This window comes from Bombus vosnesenskii, unplaced genomic scaffold, assembly GCF_011952255.1.
Source record: "Bombus vosnesenskii isolate JDL3184/JDL3185 unplaced genomic scaffold, Bvos_JDL3184-5_v1.1 scf7180000013295, whole genome shotgun sequence".
NCBI classification, from domain to species: Eukaryota; Metazoa; Arthropoda; class Insecta; order Hymenoptera; family Apidae; genus Bombus; species Bombus vosnesenskii.
In genome coordinates, this window is record NW_022882946.1 from 3,612,810 (window position 1) to 3,634,005 (window position 21,196).

The 21,196-nt window shown below is 27.1% G+C and overlaps 3 protein-coding genes across 3 annotated transcripts; 1 reads left to right on the forward strand and 2 right to left on the reverse strand.

Annotated features, from left to right (window-relative positions):
• Window positions 1-172: 172 nt before the first annotated feature.
• Window positions 173-11,367, reverse strand: LOC117233197 (protein polybromo-1). Its single transcript, XM_033493269.1, is given in 27 exon segments — window positions 173-883; window positions 886-1,006; window positions 1,082-1,199; window positions 1,283-1,332; window positions 1,422-1,572; window positions 2,006-2,249; window positions 2,812-2,934; window positions 3,171-3,353; window positions 4,139-4,210; window positions 4,344-4,516; window positions 4,626-4,798; window positions 4,865-5,022; window positions 5,105-5,689; window positions 5,762-6,101; window positions 6,194-6,399; window positions 7,308-7,602; window positions 7,743-7,909; window positions 7,976-8,143; window positions 8,209-8,361; window positions 8,624-8,686; window positions 8,762-8,860; window positions 8,930-9,042; window positions 9,136-9,580; window positions 9,666-9,845; window positions 9,914-10,042; window positions 10,141-10,386; window positions 10,475-11,367. Coding segments are annotated over 27 exon segments (4,944 nt in total). The 5' UTR covers window positions 10,580-11,367; the 3' UTR covers window positions 173-799.
• Window positions 11,368-12,203: 836 nt separating this feature from the next.
• LOC117233324 lies at window positions 12,204-13,982 on the forward strand. Its single transcript, XM_033493507.1, has 4 exons — window positions 12,204-12,320; window positions 12,949-13,167; window positions 13,312-13,504; window positions 13,735-13,982. The coding sequence occupies exons 1-4, from the start codon at window positions 12,219-12,221 to the stop codon at window positions 13,842-13,844; spliced, it is 624 nt and encodes a 207-aa protein (XP_033349398.1). The 5' UTR covers window positions 12,204-12,218; the 3' UTR covers window positions 13,845-13,982.
• Window positions 13,983-15,454: 1,472 nt separating this feature from the next.
• LOC117233262 (terminal nucleotidyltransferase 4B-like) lies at window positions 15,455-21,094 on the reverse strand. The gene is made up of 8 exons (XM_033493388.1): window positions 20,551-21,094; window positions 19,156-19,326; window positions 18,478-18,835; window positions 18,118-18,264; window positions 17,729-17,922; window positions 17,494-17,647; window positions 17,265-17,400; window positions 15,455-17,119 (listed from the first exon to the last, which is right to left on the reverse strand). Exons 1-8 carry the CDS (start codon window positions 20,907-20,909, stop codon window positions 16,920-16,922), a joined length of 1,719 nt encoding a protein of 572 aa, XP_033349279.1. The 5' UTR covers window positions 20,910-21,094; the 3' UTR covers window positions 15,455-16,919.
• Between the last annotated feature and the right edge of the window lie 102 nt (window positions 21,095-21,196).

Genomic DNA, 21,196 nt, shown 5'->3' on the forward strand with positions numbered 1-21,196 from the left:
TTTATCTTTAATTATATACAAGGTACTTATTGAAATTATTAAATCAATATTATAAAAAATTCAGAAATAACGGTTATTAAATATTTTTTATATCAAAGTTCTTTTAAAAAAGTAAGTGAAAATATTACATTAAAAATGTATGATTGTATGACATAAAATTAATATTCATAGATACAATTATAGCATTCTCTGTGTCAAATTGTTTTCTAAAATGCATTATTTTATATTTACAGCATAGTTTCATTTTACAGTATGAATACAGTTAATTGTCAAATCACACTTTCATGATACGCGATACACAAAATACAAAATTTTTTTATGAAACGTTAAAATTAAAAATAGCGAGATATTTACAAAGTGGTGGCTCTTACAGCGTAATATTTTCGTTCTACTCCTAACAGATCCATAGACGAAGTATCGAAAATAATGCTCATATAGCATGGTTTTCATTTAATAAAAAAATTCGTTTTTTGCTAAACTGAATTATTTGTGATAAATACATTGCAGATCTATTATTTGTCATTGACGACCTTATAATAAGAAAGACAATTTCTTAGTTAGTTCTAATTACAAATTGAAAATCACTGGAAAAACTTAATTTATAAGTAAGTTAAATTTGAGGTACTAATTAGTGAGTGTCGTAAAATGAGAAGAAAAGAATCTAAAAATATAAATATACTTGTCCAAATAATAAATCTTCAGTCTTTCATCTAGCATCGACGGACCTGAAAATTGTAGTTTTAAGGTAGCATCGAATATTAAAGATTATAAATCTTAACATGTTATAAACTATAAAGTTTTATTGATGGCTAACACATCTCGCATCATCATGTTCCTGAGTGTCCATAAGGCATTTACCACATTTCCATGGTTGCCTACACCATTGCCTAACCATTCCGCAGGCAATTTCGTTACATCAGGGATTTGTGTATTATCAGGATTAGCATTCATTTGTTTGTCCCAATTTGATATGTACCGATTTTCTACATTCAGTGCTTCAATATATCTGTAATTGCAATATATTTGCAGTAAAATAATCAAGTATAAATTAAATTGCAGTAAAAATATTCAATTTACTTACCGTAAGTACGCATCTGAATGTAATACGCGACTTGGTCTTGGAGGAACAGCAACAAACATGGGTTCCGGTTGTTTAGCACCAGAAATGTTGCTTGTTTGCGTAGCAGCTGCTGATGTTTCTATTATAAAAATGATATGTAGAAAAATTAGAAAATACTTGTAATAAATATTACTTTGAATTTGTTAGAAATAAATAATATACCTGTTTCCATTGGTGGCAATATCGTTGGACCTTTTGATGCCATATAGTTTCTATAATTAAAAAAATGTAAATGAAAGTAAACGGATTGTATTATAAATATGAAAGTATTGTTTCATTATGTAGCATTTTGACATCATACTTGCTTCTTTCCGTAGGAGGTATTATACGTCCATTTGACTTAAGGATATGTACTTCCTTAACGTGCCTTGCAAGTCTTTGTACACTTGGAAATGGAGGTACAGATTTTTTCGTACGGCCACAACCACGCCATTGACATTGAAATTCGACATCTATTAGAATATATATTTCAAAAATTGAAGATTTTATTCGTCCGTGATGGTATATATTATATATATATATATATATATATATATATATATACACAAAGTGTACAAAAAAATTATACGTATAGTATTTATCAACACAAGCAAAAAAGTCTTAATAAACGTGAGTTCAAGAACCATTAATTTCGGAGTTATGAGATGTTTTTTCAGTAAAATATTGATTCCCGGCGTTTCCCGTATCTCTTGGCAACATTTTACGATTCATTGTATCAACTTATTTAATGAAGTAATTCGTTTACTATACACTGTACTTTTGTACACTAAACATCCCATAACTTCAAAACGGTTTTTAGACTCATATTTATTAAGATGTTTTGATAAAGTTTTTCTCCAACATTTTTGTGCACTCTGTATATAAAATAATACAGATAGTACTTACCGCTTGCAGCATTAATAAAAGACGATTGAACATGTCCATTTTGTTCCGCAATACAATGGTCGATACAATCGGTCATATCTTCAAATTGCCAGTCACAATTATCCCAGCAACATTCATAAACTACATCTTGTAAAGCATTAGTGCCTACTGAAACATTATTTCCTTTAAGTTGCCCACCATCTTCATTCATTTTAATTGCTCTTTCCTCCCAAGCTTGTTTTTCTCCTGCTGGCAATTTCCTCCACTGAAATATAAAAAAATATTTATGTAGCACACTTTTGTTTTAAATAATCAGACATTTCTTTAAAAATTAACTTTTCAGACCTTCTTGATGAACAAATATAAAATAGTCATGAAATGGTAAGAAATTAATTTCAATCACAGAGCTACTTTCCATATGCATATAAATAATTTATATAATTCATACAATACAATTTATAGAACATATTAGTACAATAACAAATGCTATACTAAAAAATGTATGATAAATAAATTATAAGTGAAAATTATGAAATATATATTTTAATATTCAGATTAATTTATAAATCGTATATAATTTTTATTCAAAAGGTAATACTTATCACAACAATAATAATTTATATTTCACTAGATATACCGTACTTGTGTCATATTTGAAAGAAAGATGAAGTATGCAGAATAACATACCTTTTTACAATATTTTACAAAAGAAGTTCATTAAATCTTTTTTTAATATTGTGTTCAAAAAATTGAATCTACATACTTTCCTTTCCTTCAATAAATTCTTATAGTAAAAGGAAAATCAACAGTAAAAAATAAATAAATACCTCGTTGCCAACAATTCTGCTAATCTCCCCAAAGGATGATTCAGGATTGTTTTGTGTAATCTGCGTTCGCATTTTACTCGAATATAAAATATAGCCCGTAACTAATTTCTTACCCGCCGTTTTCTAAACAGAAGAAAACACAAATTATAATACCACTGCCTTATGAAAACGGATATTGATATTATACCTTTAGAGGTAAAACATCTAATTGTCGTTCTAATGTTAGATGACAAAGTTTAAACGGTGCAAAAACAAAAAATGTATATGCTGGCATATTTTTCTAAACAAAAATAAAATGAAATAAATAAAATGCTATTTATGAACAAGTTATAAGCAAATAATATCACGATAAGTCCTACCTTTTTAGTCGACACAGGTGTCTGAGTATTGGAGAGCACCGGTTGAGCTTCTGCAGATCCAACGGACGGTGGACCACCAGCATCCATGCTGTCCTCCCCAACTCCTACTCCTACTCCCACTCCTAATCCTACTCCCATGCCTAGTACATCGGGTTCCAGCTTCGGTAACAATGGTGATGCTTCCTATACCATTTATGTTATGTTACGTTCATTATCCGTTACCGAATGTAATATGAATATTTTTTTTAATATTTTAGAGTGATGTAACAATTTCGTATATTAATTAAAATTTTCCTTGACCATAGATATCACGACATTTATATAAACATGACTAATCCTTTCTATTTCTTATCGAAGGTAATAGATTTCATCTGATTAAATACTACAATTTAATACTATATTACTATGTGGCTTTATATATCCTTTTAATATTTCAATTGAACTGCTGAATAAATGTTCTAAATCTTGTAGCTATTTAAATATTAGTACTTATGCATTCCATTTAAAGCATAATGCTTTGTTTTTATATTACTTGGGTTAGAGTGACATGGAAGCGAGACTTTTTGGTGGTATTCTACGTATATCATATATGTATATACATACATGTATTAGAGATAAACCCAACAGGTGCTCTGAATTGAAATCTATTAAAAATAATATCTAGTCCTACATAATACTGATATCTCAAAAAATATTTTATGTAAACAAAACACAAAATATATACATAACAAATATAAAAGAAAGAAAAATGAATATGCCGGCATAAAATGAGGAACATGCTTAAATACAAATTGATGCAAACCTGTATCACACGCAAGTGATATTTGCATATACAACAAATTTTATGACAATATTGAAGTTGCACAATTTTTAATATGAATAGTTATGAGCTTGCGTGTGATTATTAAAAAAACATGCATCTCTTTGTATCATTAACCAAAAGGTAAAAACTTATAAATAGAAATTACCATTTCAAATTGAGCTGAACTAGGAGTAACAGACTTGACTTGATTTTGCGTCTGAGCCACATCGCCCGGAATCTATAACACACACATCACATGCAAAGCAATGATATTCAGTTAGTTGCATATCAAATAACAAGCATATCAAATAACATATCGTTATCAAAGTTTTGCATAAAATGTTATCTAAATGCTTAAATTTCATACGAACCTTAGCTGGATTAATAGGTCTTCGGAAGAAGTAAATTTCGTCTTCAGTTACTGCTGAATTATGATTAAATTTTTTTAAACCTTCTTGTCCTAATTTTTTCATGAGGCTTTTACTTTCATCGTATAACGATTCACAAATATATACATCATCTTCTGGAATTTCAGTCGGTCGACCTATATAAATATGTAAATTTGTATAAAAATAATTTTCTGAAATGTATTCTTTTTATTTCATAATTAATGTGCATTAGTTATTTTATTAATTACATTCTTATATACTCACTACAAATGTATTCTCCATAGTCAAGGACGGCACATTTTCCAACAATGGCCACGATAGGGTGAGTACCATCAACTGTAGATAGGAATAGTTCTTGTTTATAAAATAACTTAGTAGGAGCATGTGGTACTTCTGCAGGCATTAACAACCATGGGCCTTTAAAATAACACTTTCCACTGAAAAAATTAATTACTTGGAATAAACATCCAAATCATCAGCAACTTATAAGATATGTTACATACTCTTTTGTCGACCATATAGCATCAATTTGTGCAATTTGTTGTCTACCTCCATCTGTTGCGACATAAACAAAATCTCCAGTTTTTACAGACCCTGCACATGTATTATATTGTTCATAATATGTATTTTCTGCATCATCTGGATTATATAATATCACATTCTAAAAATAGATATATAATATATAAAATATGATACATAATATAATATATATTTTCTAGTTGTAATATATCAATGTCACTTACAGGTCTTTCTTTCTCTGTCAATTTTTCTCCTTCCTCTAACTCAGCAATTTCTTCTTTGTGTTTCTCTAATCTTTCCTTATATACTGATATTACTCGCTTTGGTTCTAATGATTTCTCTCTTGGAATTAGCTTTAAATGATCTGGATCAAAATTCCAGACTTTAATTTTTTTAAAAGCTCTTGCTTTTGTAGAATATCGCGATTCACATACATAAACATCTTTTTCTAAGAAACCATCAGGTTGCATTCTAAAGTAATCCTTAACACTTAGTACACAACACCTTCCAGCTACTTTTGCCAAAGGTACAGCTACATGAGCGTCACTTTTAAATAACTCCTTGTCAAGGAATTTTCTAGATGCCACATGATAAGTTTCACTTGGTCTATAAAATAAATTGCCATATAACATTTGTTGACCTTCTGTATTTGTCCATAGTCGTTCTATGAGAACCACACTATATTCCATGCCTCGTTCTGTAGGTTCTATATATGCAAAGTCCCCAGCTCTATATACTTCTTGATTAAAACTCATAGACCCACCATTATCACTATTACTTCCCTCTGTATTAGTATTTGTTTCAGAATCCTAAATAAACAAAATAAATACATTAAATATTTCTTTTCATTGTGGAATTAAATTTTATACAATATCACATACTTTTGTCTCATTGCCATCACAGCTTTCATCCTCATTAGGTAATGACAGTTCTTGTTGTTGTTTAACACGTTTTAATTCTGCAACTTGTGCAGAAAGATCAAGAAGTGTATAGTTAAGTGCTGGTGAATGTAATAAATCCCCTCCACGAGTTACTTCATCACGAGTACGTAAAAAAAATGCTTGTAGTTCTACACTATCCTCAAAAGGTTGCGAATCTGTACGTGATAATCTTCTAGCTCTTTCTAAACACGTAAATACATCTTCTTGAAAACGATCTAATCGTTTATATACTCCACGATCTAATCTTCTTTTAATCAAATCTAATGATAATCCTCGTATCCTAATATTTAACAAATTGAATTATTCATATTACATTAACAGCATAAAATAAAATTATAAAGGTAACATTTATTTAAATTAAAAGTAACATACTTTTTCCCATCAACTATGTCGTGTTCTGGAAGTTCTGCCATTGAGTCAGAATAACACCTTCCTTCTTCATCTTGATGATTATAAAGAGCAGTGAAGATTGTTGCTAATATTTCTTGAACTGCAGCTGATACATCTGGTACACTTTCTTCATCTTCACTTAATTGTAATTTTGTTTGAAGAACTAATCTTTGTAAAATTAAAGCATCCTATAACATGATTTTTAAGTAGATTGTAATTATATCTAAAACATACTAATAGCAATAAATGTTGGAACTAATATGTTGATAAACAAAATTTATAAAAAGAAGATTAAATGAATAATATTCTAAAAAGAATGTTGTTTACTTCTGTTTCACTCTTCTTGCATTTTTTTGATAAACGTTGATCTACTTCCTTATCTCTCATTAAACGAATAAAACAAGGTCGAACTCTTAATGCCTTTTGTACAAAAACATTATTTTCATTATTAATATTTCCTTGTTCAAACATTCTGAGCAACAATATAGTATATATATATAAAAAGGTTGCAAACTTATAACTTTCACAGATATTCACTTTTCCATGTGTTTAATTTATGATTATTTTGATAAAATTGCATATTTACACCAGTTTTATTATTGTATCTATTCATAGATAAAAGTCATTTATTATTCTGTAAAATCCTTATAAGGAACCGTATGAAATGGCAAAGCTACGAAAGAAACTAACTTCACGTAACCTCAAAAACTATAACCGTAAACAGATCAAGCTTTCCATGTTTTAGCGCGAAATTTCAATTGGACTTTTGGCATTCACATTATTCGTATTTCCTATACACTCATTATGATCATATGAATTATTTTAAATGAAATTAGAAAAAAATTAAAAATAGAATATTTTTCTATGTATTTTCTTATAAAAAAATCATAAAAGTTATTGACAATTACCTCTTTAAAAAAACTTTTTTCTTAGATAGAAATTAAAACATCAGAAACATTTTAGTAATGATTATACAGAATATCTAGTTTTTTAATAGACAGAGCGCTTTTTGCTTCAAAAATTAAATTAATGTGTTAATAAAAACTTTATTTTAAGCAAATACTTTAAAAATGTACATGTATATCAATATACAAACCTTGTATATTTGCGAATCAGGTTCATTATACTTGCAAGCATTATCAAACATTAATATGAAATCTGATACGAGTTCATCCAAATTCTCGTATCCATTATTCTTTAGAGCAGACGCTATTTTTTCCATGTTCATTGGTTGTTTAATAACTTCATAATAATCAGGGTATTCATTTTTATTTGGTAATTTCATAAAAATTAAAGATAACTGTCTCCCTTTTGCGTCGTGATAATCTTTTATAGTGTCATACATAGTTTTCAATTTTTGTAAGTGTAGTGGTACAACCTTTTTAGGTCTCCTATGTATTATAAAAAGATATATTTAATATATTATATAAAAAAACATGTAATACACTTACAAACTGTATTAATTATAATATTCTTAAAAATAAACCTCAATACTTTTGTAATTATGTTATACATTTATAATACTACATACCCAACATTTCTAGTAGGAGTAGATGCACTTGATTTTGTAGGTTTGGGTGTCTCCGGCAAAGGACCTAATTCTTTTACTTTATCCATTAGAACTCTCTCAAGGGTATTTGCATCTTCATATATTAAAGAACCTTCTTCATTGTATTGGCGACAATTGTTAAACATTAACTAAAACGAAACAATAAAAATTAATATAAAATGTATTCGTCAAATGTAATAATGTAAAAAATATACCTTAAAATCTTGTATTAATTCGTTTTCACTTTGATATTTTTCTGCCTTAATATTAGCTTCAATAGCTAACATATCAATTGGTTCTGCTATCACTTGATAATAATCTGGATATAATTTTTTAGAGGGTTTTTCCATAAACATTAACATTGGTTGCCGACCATCTTCGCACTATAATATAATAAATTCTGTATTGTTAAGCTTCAGTTTCAGTAATCAAAATTGGAATTACTTACAACGTATTCTATAACACATTTAACTAGTGCATACAATCTTTTCTTCAGTGGTATATTGTCTTTATATTTTCCACGTGTTAACAGATTTGAAGCACGTTTAATAAGTTTAGGTTGATGAGAGCTATTTTCAAATTCACTATCTGAGTCTGAATCCTATAAATAGTGTTAACAAGAACAAAAAGAAATACATAAGAAGTTTAGATTAAATACTTAATACAAAAAATCTTTTAACTCAAAATTTATACTAATAACTCGTACATATAAAAATATTTTTTTACAAATTATTCATTTACTATATTGTTAATATGTTATTATATTGAATAAAAAAAAAGTAAATCCCACTATCATATATATGACCAAAACATAAAATTTAAACAAAACATATTTTTACTTGAATAAGATAAATATCACTTACCTGATCAAATTCTAACAGTTCATGTACTTTTTCTTGCATAATTTTCTGTAGTTTTACAGCACACTGCATGTGAAACATATAAGTATAAATAAATAATATGTATCAAAAATGTGAAATTTTTAAATTATTGTTTAATACCTTATATAATCTAGACGTATGAATATTATATTTTTTTGCATTTTCAAACATAATATTCATGTCACCAGCTACTTCACTCACAGTACCATATTCACCTTTCTACAAAAATGATGAATTAAACAAGAATAACTTATAAAATATAAAACGATTTGTAGTTTTATTAATTACCTTTATTTTAGTACGAATTTGTAATAAAGAAATAGGATTTTTAATCGTTTTGTAATAATCGGGGTATAACCTCTTTGATGGCAGTTTCCAAAAATATTCGCTCATTCTAACTCCTTATACAGAAAAAAAGAATTATTCAATACTATTTCTGTAAAATATTTTTTATCTCCAATATCATAATATTTTAAAGAAATTTCATAAAATACCTTGATTGTTAGGTGCTGTTCTGATAGTTTGAAATAATTGCCACTGTGGATTATCAGCTTCTTCAGTTTCTGCAGGTTCATCTTCTTCATCATCACTTTCTTCATCTTCATCTGGTAATGTTGCAGTTTGAGCTATTAAAGACTGTGCCATAGTACGACTTCCTCTTTTACTTCTTGTTGATGGTGCTGTTGTTGCAATTTTTGGAACAGTACTGCTTAAGCCAATATCTTGCTTTCTTGCAGCTGCAGTAATAATTTTTTTCAAAAGCTTTGCATCTTTATAAATTTGAGAACCAGGCTCATTAAATTGGCAAGCATTACGACACATTAACATTAAATCTTTTTCCATGTCTGTAATGCTACTATAGGCTCCTTCTTGAATTTTTCTTGCAACTGTTTTTAAATCTACTGGTGTTTCAATTACATCATAATATTCTGGATATAACTGAAAACAAAATTTGTCGTATAATAAATACGTTTATAAATCAGCGATATATTTATAATATTTTATCAATAAGAATTTATCAAACTTTTTTAGATGGTTTTAGTTGAAACATTGTATGCAATGGTCTGTTATTATCAGCTGGATCTGTTGCTGTCATAACTGCTGCAAATAAATCTTCAAACTGTTGCATTGTCTCTTCATCAGGATTTGTAGAACTTTCAGATGTATCTTCTGCATCTTCTTGTTTCGTTGTAGCTTTCCGAGCCTGTATAATTAACATTACATTAAGTATTTATAGATTAATTACCTGTATGTAATTACATTTTTGCTTACCAGTCGTCCTACTTTTAGGATAAGTTTTCCTTTAGGTTCTGGATCTTCATATTCTTCCATAATGCGATTTTTTGTATTTATACATAATTCCCAGAGTTCAGTGGCATCTTTATATTCAGGAGATGTACGCTATTTTAATAAAATAATATTAATAACATAAATATTAACTGAAGACCATATAACATATTGTTTTATAATATATACTTTTGTGAGTCAATATATATTACCATATAAAAAGCTTTTGCATTATTAACCATGAGTTGAATATCAGCTGCTAAATCATCCATGTCCCTGTATTCATCTGTTTTTAGTTTCTGCTGAACCTTTAGTAGGTCTATAGGATTTGTTACAACTTCATAATAACCTGGTTCTTGTCTACGTTTAGGCACGCGTATAAATGCATCACATAATAATGTTCCATCTTCTTTCTTTTGATTACGTAGAACATCATATAATTGTTGGCACAGGTCACTCTAAATATTTAATAAAATAAATATTAATTTTTGGTGAAACATTGAAATTTTTACTAACAATAATCTCAAATAATATATAACAACTTACAGGATCTATTTTTTTCCGTCTCTTTGTCGGTTCAGGTGGTATATCGTCACCATCATCTTCTGTGCCTCGACTTGCAACTGAAGATGTTCTACGGCGCTTGTTCATCTTGAACAATCTTAGAAATCATGCAAAATAAACATGTGCACAAACAAATATACATTAATACTTTATATCAATATGGATCTATTGTATTACAATTTCACATCTATGTCATGATGTCAATATAAAGGATATCCACAGGAAAGATTAACTACATGTTATGCCTGGCTAATACAATGTAATTACATCACTTAAATCCACAAAATAAAAATGTGAACAGAGATTTTATAAAAAGAATTTCATATACAATATATTCATTTACTAAATGTGTTACTTTACAAAGAAATTCCTTAGCGTACGTATTAAGTATGAAAATAGTCGAGATACACAACTGCAGCTAAGAAAATTTCGCCGCCATGATATGTCGCCACTGTGCTTCAAAATGCACAAATCTACAGCATTTCAATTTTTTGATGTAATGCTGTAAATAAACCCATCTTGGTTGGAATTTAGTATAAAAATTATAAAATGTTCGCACTTGAATAACTGATGAATTAATTAAAGAGTACCACAGAAGTTTACAACAAATCATCAAAGTAAAATTTGCCGCCATATCAAAACCTCACTGTATCTTTAACATTGTTCGTCCACGAATATCATTTTACTTTTCGAGGCACTGGTGTTATCATTTTCTGAAATCCTCACCTGTCGTTAAAATTTGTATAAAAAGTTTTTCATTAGTATACAACATGTAAAATAAAAGCGTTACAAATGTACTCCACTTTTCATCTGCAACGCACGATGACACACGACTTAGCTAACGCCATGCCGTAAGCAACCGCGGGTTTATAATCACACGAATTGTACGATCCTATAGCCAGAAATAGAGACTACTTCATATATCCTTTCATACATAAATCTACTTAGTCGATAAGGTAGATTTATTTTTAAAAATTGTATCTCTCAATGTATGTGCATATAATATAATTTACTGAAATTTATATCTAATAAAAGTATTGCAATGATTACTGTAATGAACATTTTAGTAAAACATTTTTCATACAAAAGAAAATGTTTTTATAATAAAAAATAATCACGCTTACATTTCGTAACTGTTCAGAATTTATAACGATGTTAAATTTTCAGTATGCTATGCAATGAGTAATGCTTAACAAGGTCCTGAATATTTTGTCAACTCAACAAGTATTTTTTTTACTTTTAGGAAACATTTTTCATTTTATCAATTTTATTAATATTTTCCAATTTGCAAGTTTTTAATATAATCATTAATTTCGGAAACTAATAACTTTATATATATATATTTCGATGTATATAATATAATAAAATATCGTATATTTGATTTCTATTTTGTTTCTTTGCGAACAATATTAATAAAAAACAATTTAATTCATAAACAGATTAACATTTGTTTATAATTACGATTGCAATCTAAACTATTACAGTTATATGTATATACAATATACATATGTAAATAATATAAAATATATGAATTATACAAAGGGATAAATTGTGTATTAGAATTAAATTTTTTTCAATTTTTCTAAAATTATTGCCACAAAACGATTTTATTGAGAACTAAATACTTCTTAATTTGTAATAATTGCTATTTAAAACTCGATTATTGTGTATCGATACTTTAAAATTCGATATATCTACATAGTAATGCAGCGTGTAAGTGTGTAGCATGAAGATATTGACCGTTCTTGTTTGTGTGAATGCATCGAACTGTGACTTAACCATACTAGTTGCCAATTCGGTTCTCCTGGAGTTAGGGTCGGCAAAAAAGGTAAAATTTTACGTAATAAATACATTGTTAATTGTTGATATTAGTGATAACCAAAGGTATATTTTTAAAGTAATAAACTGCTAACTATACTAGATCTAAACGTATATCGTTTCGTCTATTAAATTTTCTTATAAAATTTAATGTGTTAGATAACAAATGAAAATGGCGATCAATATGTAACATTATCTTAAAATTAAGTACTTTCACATAAATTTAATATTAGAAGTTATATAACTTTTAATTACTGATATTTGTTTTCATAATTTTATATTTAATCAAATTTATTGACTGATAACTTTGATATTGATATTTAAATATTATTTTAATATTTTGCTAAAATATTTCTTGTGTGTATGTTTAGATCATGATTGTCATTGAAAATTTGTATTATACACATACGTAATGAAATTTATGTTTAATTGCCAAATGAAATTCCTAGTTTTATAAGCTATATAGGCGTTATGCTGTGTTCTAAAAATATTATAATTTCTAATAAATAGCAAATAATATTTATTAATTACATTAACATTGACCCATTATTTTTGTTAAATTTATGAAAACATTCTACAGTAAGAAATATTTCATTTTGTATATGTCATTTTATATTTAATATTTTTGTGTGATTTAGCATACAATGGCAAATAAGGTATTGTTATCATGCTTGCGACAAAATACTTCAAAGTGTGCAAATTCTATTCGTGGATTATCAGGAGTATCTGGAGTTCCTGACAAAATTGGTAATAGGGATATAGTAGGTCATGGATGGAATGGAGAAGCAGCTTACTTAGATCGATGCGATTTTCCTTTGCCTGCAATTCGTTTCAAAGCAAATACTCCAGACATAATGGTAAAGTAATTATTATACTTATAGCCTTTTAAATTAAAATAGTTTTTATATTATAGTATCTATTAGTTTAAAATACACATCAAGTATGGATATCAAACATAAAAAATGTGAATTAACCAAATTAAGATGTGAATCTTTATACAGGCATTGCGAGAAAAAGAAAAAGGTGATTGGAAGAAATTATCAATAGAAGAAAAAAAGGCATTATATCGAGCCAGTTTCCGTCAAACATTTAGTGAATTTCAAGCCTCAACAGGAGAATGGAAAGGACATATTGGAATCGCACTCATTGGTGTGGCTTTTAGTCTTTGGGTAGTAATGTTTCTCAAAACTTTTGGTAAGTTTAAAAATGTATAATATTTATAAAATATATTACATTTATTTTTATTTATTTATAAGATATATTAGTAAAATAAAATAGTATATACATTTCTTAGTATATATTTCTCTTTATTTAAACCTTAATACAGCAGGTAGATCAATTATAGTAAAAAATATTCTATTTTAAATATACTAAAAATTTAAATATAGCACTTGTTTAATATTATATAATATATAATCTTACAGCATACCCGCCATTACCAGAATCATTTAATTTGGAAAACAGACTTGCACAACTGGAACGTATGAAAATACTTGAAGTCAATCCTATTACTGGAATTAGCGCGAAAAAATAAATTTAATTTGCTTATGTTTAAAAGCATAGTAAAAAATATAGTGTATTATACACTAACAATTGTTTAATATAAATGTTCTGTATAAAGTTAGTAAGAAGAAACATTAATAAATTAAATATTTCTCTCAAAATAAGAAAATCTTTTTATGCAATTTTTGGTTGTATCCTGCATAAATTGTAAATACTGTTCTTATACGCATCAGGATTTTGGTTTACTTTAGCGTCTGTCACTATTTCTATTAATTCCTTGAATTAATTTGATTAGGTTTACAAAATAGTCATCAATGTTAAATTATCATTGGGTATCAATATCTCATTCATATTCCTTGTTTCTTTTCCTCATTTTCACTCGAATTCTTCCTAGTCACCCAAATGAACGTTCTAATATCTCGGACTATGGATGCTTAAGTGAGCAGCAGTTGTACATATTTTATATTGCATAAACACATTACGGTTTAACATTATCATTTATTTAATAATACAAATATGATAATATGGGTAATTTTTTTATTCCTGTTACTTTCGATCTTTTTAGTTAAAATTTGTTAGAATTACTTGAGATAAGTGGTTAACATTGAATTACATGAAAAAATATCTACTGTAAAATATGTATTTTAGTTTAAAAAAATAAATAATGTAATAAAAAATACTATAATTAGATATAAATCTTTTTAATGACATTTTATGTATATCAATTTAAAGGTACGCATCCACTTGTGAGTAAAACTATCGCAAATTGTTCTCGAGAATATTTCTCGAAAGTGGATTATCTGATTTGTTAATGAGAAATGCTCTTGAGAACAACTCATGATAGTTTTATTCTAGAGTAGACGCGTACCTTTAAACTTTTCAAATGAAACATCCTATACATTCTTCTTGTATAAAAATAAGAAACATAATAAAGAATAATGTAATTATAGTACAAGTTGCATAGTTCAAAAAAGAAATAAATTAAGAATTAATTTATTTCTTTGTGTTTGGAGGCTTTATTTTATCTTATTATTACATCTCACTATCTTATTTTTATATGTTAAAAGTAGGAATCATTTTAGCTCTCAAACTCAATTCTAAACATGTGTTAGTTTGCTTATAATTTACTTGTTATTATTTTGTACTGTGCAATTTTAGAAATAGATCTATGACTACAATATTTAAAATTAGAAAGATAATAATAATAATACAAGAAAACCTGTTATTACTGTTTATTAAATTTGTCGTGTTTTACATTTTTAAATAATTTTTGAAAATAGATAAACATAAATCACAAATTATTAATAATAAATTCTTACGAAAATTTGATTCTAATTGAAAAATTTGTAATCATCCTTGCAGACTAATCAGCGGTAATAACAATAACAATAGTAATAATAATTACATAGTTTTAAGAATGTAAAATCCACATTTTTTGCTGGTCACATTGTGGTTTACATACACCATACATACATGTATACACACACATATGTATGTTGTTACGGTTAATTGACATTCTAATTATAAAATTGAATCACAGCTTACAATGTTATCCATGAACAATGTTTTGATAAATAATATTATAGAATACTGCGCAAGAAGTAGAAGTTTGGAGGAAAGTGAATAATAGAGTTATTGATCTCTGCACTCGAATTTAATGGGAGACACTGTTTGAATCACATTACAACTTGCATTAACACAAAATGCAATCTGGATAAAGATTCTTAATTAGTAAATTGCTATTTTTACGCAGTTATCTTTTTTCAATTTAAGGAACAAAGATTTGTATTGAAGAACGGAATGTAATTTTCAATAATAAATTAGATATAAGATGATTTTCACAAGTACATTTCAATAATAGTTTTCAATAATACAAAGGCCTTCTGCATATATTGTCACATACAAAATTTTTGAAACGTTGCTCAGATTTTAAAGAGTAACACAAAATATGTTTAAATGCAATGTCTGATTCGTGCATTGAATTTGTAATATTCGACCATAATGTATATGCTTACTATTATTCTCATAATATAAAAATAATGTATTATTGTTCAGGAGAGACTAAAAATTACAAACTAGTGTTATGAAATCAGTAATTCTGTATAAAAAGTAAAGCATTATGCACAATTACGACTTTAAAGAACACAGTGTAAAAATCTAAAGTGTATCATTTTTTTCTTTAATAAGTTAATATTTTCAAAAATATTTTTTATTCAAAATTTGTTGATCATTAGCACACGAACTTATAACTTTATTAAAATCCGAAAGATATACCAAAACATTTTCACAATTACTGGACTTACATATCATAGCAAAAAAATACGTAATTCTCACATGTACATGGACTAATCCATGATCTTAAATGATAAAATTATTATAACAAACACTATTTTAGATACGTACAAAATAAAAAAAATGTAGTAGGTAACTCTTAGACTTATTTTTCTATGTTCGATAATATATATTACAATATTTACAATAGGTAAGTTCCAATATCACCAATTTTTCTGTTATCCCTTTGTTATAAGAATATAGTTCCGTATAGAAAACTAAGTCTTTATCATCATTATTAGAGTTTGTTTTACAACTTCATGAAATCTTTAAGAAAACTGCACTGTAAATAATCTTTGTATATATCGTTCGTATTATATAAATGTATTACAATCAGTTTACCGTGATTATGGACACAATTACTATTCAAAGATTGCAATAAGGTTGTAACTTCGTAAACAATAATTAATAAAATATTACACGTCCTTTTTAATGTTGTTTGTAATATGTGCAGTAATGCAAAATAAAAGTAAAACTAGACCAATCTATATTACAATTCTGTACGTCTTTGGTATGTAAATTTTCGTACAGAATAAAAAATTGTTCTGGTGAAATGAAGAACTTAACTATACCAGGGCCACTTGCTTGTCCATATAAGAAAAATGTAATATAGAGTATATCAACTCTATAATTCTAGACACAGAGCCCCTCTAAAGTGGAAAGGATAATTTAGTTGCATGATGAAAGTTAATCAATGTCTTTTCACCACACAATTATGATATTGAGCTCTCTACTTAAGTGTGAAACAAAGTCCAACATTATTTTACACGTTTCATCACCGTACACAATCTCCAGTACCACGAGGTGTAATGCACTGTTTTTTTCGCTTAACGGTTTGTGATCTTGAACTTGGACTATGGCTATTATTATTATTTCCATTACTGTGAAGAGAGTGTTTTGCTTTACTTTGTCCACTTATATTATTATTTATTCCACGATGATGATAGTTTCCTCTGGAACTATGATGGTGATTACCTGTAGCAAATACATACTTTTGAAGTACATAAGTTTGAAACATATAAAGTTCATTCAAACAAGTAATCAAAAACATCCAAAAATGTTATGATAACTGTAGATTATGAAATATTTAAATATTTAAGAATTTATTATAATTACATACCATGAGCAGTTCCTTTGAATGGCTTTTTCCATTGTGAATGATGAGTATGTTGATTATTATATACATGTCTTCCTTTATTTCTATCTTCTCCTTTTCCACTAGCATTAGGAGAATTTCCACGACTACACTCGGAATCCTGATGAAATTGAAGATGTATTAAAGGAAATTGAAAGTATGATTAATTTATAACAATTATTTTCTTCTATCTTAACAAGTTAGAATTTTGTACCGTATCACTAGCGGGTGCAGATAGTGTTGAAGCATCAGATGCAGTAGAACTTGATAATGAATCTACCTCACTCAAAGGTAGTGGGAATGTTTCTTTAATCCATTTGCGATATTCTATTACTTCATCTGTCACGCGAATTATTCTTCCTAGTATACTGCATAAAATATATTTTTAGAAAATAATTGATTGAATCATAAAATATAAAAAAAGACATAAATATTGTAAATAATCTTACCTTATTTTATTTGCATCATTAACTAAAATATTTAAAGGACTAACTGCTTGTGAAAGGACATAATAAGCCCAATCAAATGCGTCTTTTACATACAGAGCACCATAACTACTACGACCAATATCATTCCCTGGTGTAAGTGGATCTTCTATGCATAATAAAGAAGGTCGATGGCCATCTATCATATCTCTTTGAACCTAAAATTAATATGAGACATGAGATTTACTTGTAATGTACTGAACAAATACATACATGTATGTAATAAATAAAAACATTCAATACTTCATATAAAAGATATCATTCTTTAAAAATAAATATAATACTTGTTTTATATACCATTTTATCAGATGTACAATTTTTATATAAGGAACTATCATACAGATATATTTTACCTCTTCTTTCGATATGTAAGTACCACCATCTTTTACACGAATTCCTGTTTTAACATAATTAAATTTCCTACCATATAATTCCAAAAATTCTATTAACAGCACCCCAAGATTAGCACTTGAGCAATAAGCATTTTGTCTGGGATGTAACTGAAATAAAATTTCATCCACATGGTAGGAAAAGATTAATTGTCTATTTCAAAAAACATAAATTCGTTTTTATAACCCAAAATACTAATATATGAGTCTTATAAAGCATAACTTTTTAATATTATTATATTATTTATTTTGTATATGATTAAAAAATTTGTGCAGCAATTAATTCTTATTTCTACATTTGAAACAAAAATATTAACATTTTACCTGTAAAAAACTGATAGTCATAAGTATTAAACTATACGAGGAAATTCCACCAGTAAACACTTCATTCAGGTCTCTTTGTAACAAGAATTGTTTTAATACCATTACTAATTTTTCCAGTACTGGAAACCTCTTTTTAAAAGAATTTATCAATTCTGCAGATTTAACGCCATTATTCATATTAAAACTGATATCTACTTTAATCTCAGTTTCTTTATCAGTCAACTTTACAATTGGGACACTAGCTTTATCCAAAACTTTAATAGAAGATGGTTCAGCTATATTTTGATCCAATAAAGCACGTTCCAAAGTACGTAATGGAAGATTTGTCCACATTCCTATTACTACTAAATCTATATCACTAAAAATAAGTATAAATCTTATCCATTTAAAGAATTTTAGTATGATAATTAATAATGTATATGTTTGTATTACACATAATGTCATCAATAATATATACAAAGTATTAATCAATGTATAAGACTTATTAAAGATAAGTTTATGCTATTTAGTATTATTTGACATAATTATGGATTTATATATATACATTTATATATATGTATATAAAACACTAATGTATATATATATAAAATACTAATTTATTTAAAAGATATCTATATATTTTACATGTGAATACATTACTAAATACATTCCATTTTAAATATGTACAATGATACGTACCTTGTAGGTAAATATAAACCAGTGCGAAAGCTGCCAAATACTTCAACCTTAGAATCTTGCCAGAGATCATATATTACTTGTTCTATCCTTTTGACAACACGCATTCGTAAACTATGTTCTTCATTAGAGGGACACATATAAGCAAAAAAATCTTCAATTTCTTCATGTAATCTAAATATAAAAATATAATCTGTTATGATAATTTTTTATTTATATTAACATTAAAAAATGTTGCAACATGTATTTTGATAAATTTTTTATTGTAAGAGATTAATTTTAAGAGATAAAAAGAAATGTTATAGTAATTATTTATTTTTTATTTAATATTAAAAATTAAGAAACATAAAGAAATATACGTACTTTTATTACAGCTTTTCTGTTATATAAATTTTCATTTACAAGTGCATATTTTATATAGCATAGAATATGAAAAAATATGTTTAATATATAATATAAATTTTTTAATTCGAAAATCACCAAAATATGTAACAGATAATAAACTTATTTTTTCATATCTTAGAACAAATAAATAGTACATTTATATATTCTTATATTTAATAATTATACAAATATATTTTGAATTTAAATGGAAAATTTTTAATACTTAGTATTTCATACAGTATAGTATTTAATACAAAGTATTAAAATAAATAAGTTTTTCTACATATCTTCCTATATTTTAAAAATATTCTTAATACAATTTTAAATTTTGTACAGAGATGTATAAATAACAGAATATAAAATGAAGTAAGATATAATAATACAAAAAATTAAACAATAAATATTTAAAAAATTTCATTTAATACTTAAATATATAAAATAATAGTTTATATGTTATTTGCTGAATAAATAACAGGCGTTGTGTTTATAAAAAAAAATATTATTACAAAAAATAGAATACACCTTTTTATAGATAAACATGTTTTACTGTACATTAAATAGAGAAATTAAAAAATTCAATAGACAAAATTTTTAATACTATTTTATTATTTATTTAAATTTATTTCTAATATTTTCTAATTTGAAAAAAATTTGATTGTTGTTACTACAAACATAAATAATCGTATTATATAAACATCCACGTGTGTTTACAAAATCATTATAGATTTAGTAAAAACTAAAAATGCATTGGAAAATTTTGTATTTTTAAAAACATGGAATAATTGAAAAATGTTATTCAATCAAATAAGTTGTATTCATTATTTAAAAAAAAGTAGATTTGCATTTGTAGCATATCTAATTATAAAGGGACCTTGCTATACCCTATTTGTAAACGAGCGTGAACATACATAACCTTAATCACACCCATATGGACAAACTACAAAAAGGCAAATAATTTAACTTTCATAAGACAAACAGTATATATATAGATGAAAACTCGATAACAAAACTTACCCAATAACACCCTTCGAATAATGTTTATTAGGTACCCGCCATGGACAACCGCCGTATTCGCCAACTAAGGCATCGTAATTGTAGTTCATGCCGTAGGTACTAGCACGATTATCACCTTTCCTACGAGATGGATTATAATAGTTGCTGCAAGTATTATGTTGCATGCGGTCCCCTGTACGAGAATTAAGAGAATCCAAGGATATGAAGTCTTGTTGAAGCTTCATTCCCATTACATTCGAAGACGAGTCGTTTTTCAACGTTAAAATATCCAGGCCTTTCTCAGCTTCCCAAATGTGTAACCACAAATCCTTAGCAGGGCCGAACTGCTCCGGTTGATACCAACCGATAGTCGGATCCATTAAATAGTTCTCGATTCTGTATCTTACGATTAATGGTCCTTGCACACTACACTACAATTCCAATCTTAATTCAACTTTAATTGAAAAATTGTCTGATTTATTGTAACCTGCGAACACTATGAAATTCATACATACGACCAATGAACAACAGTATTTTAGAAGGAACTTCGTACACCATTGTGCGAACATAGAATAATAAAGACAACTCAAGCAATTTGTTCCTGCAGATGGCATTATCACCTACACATCTGAAAATATATTTCTGGAAAACGGTTAAAAATTATTTA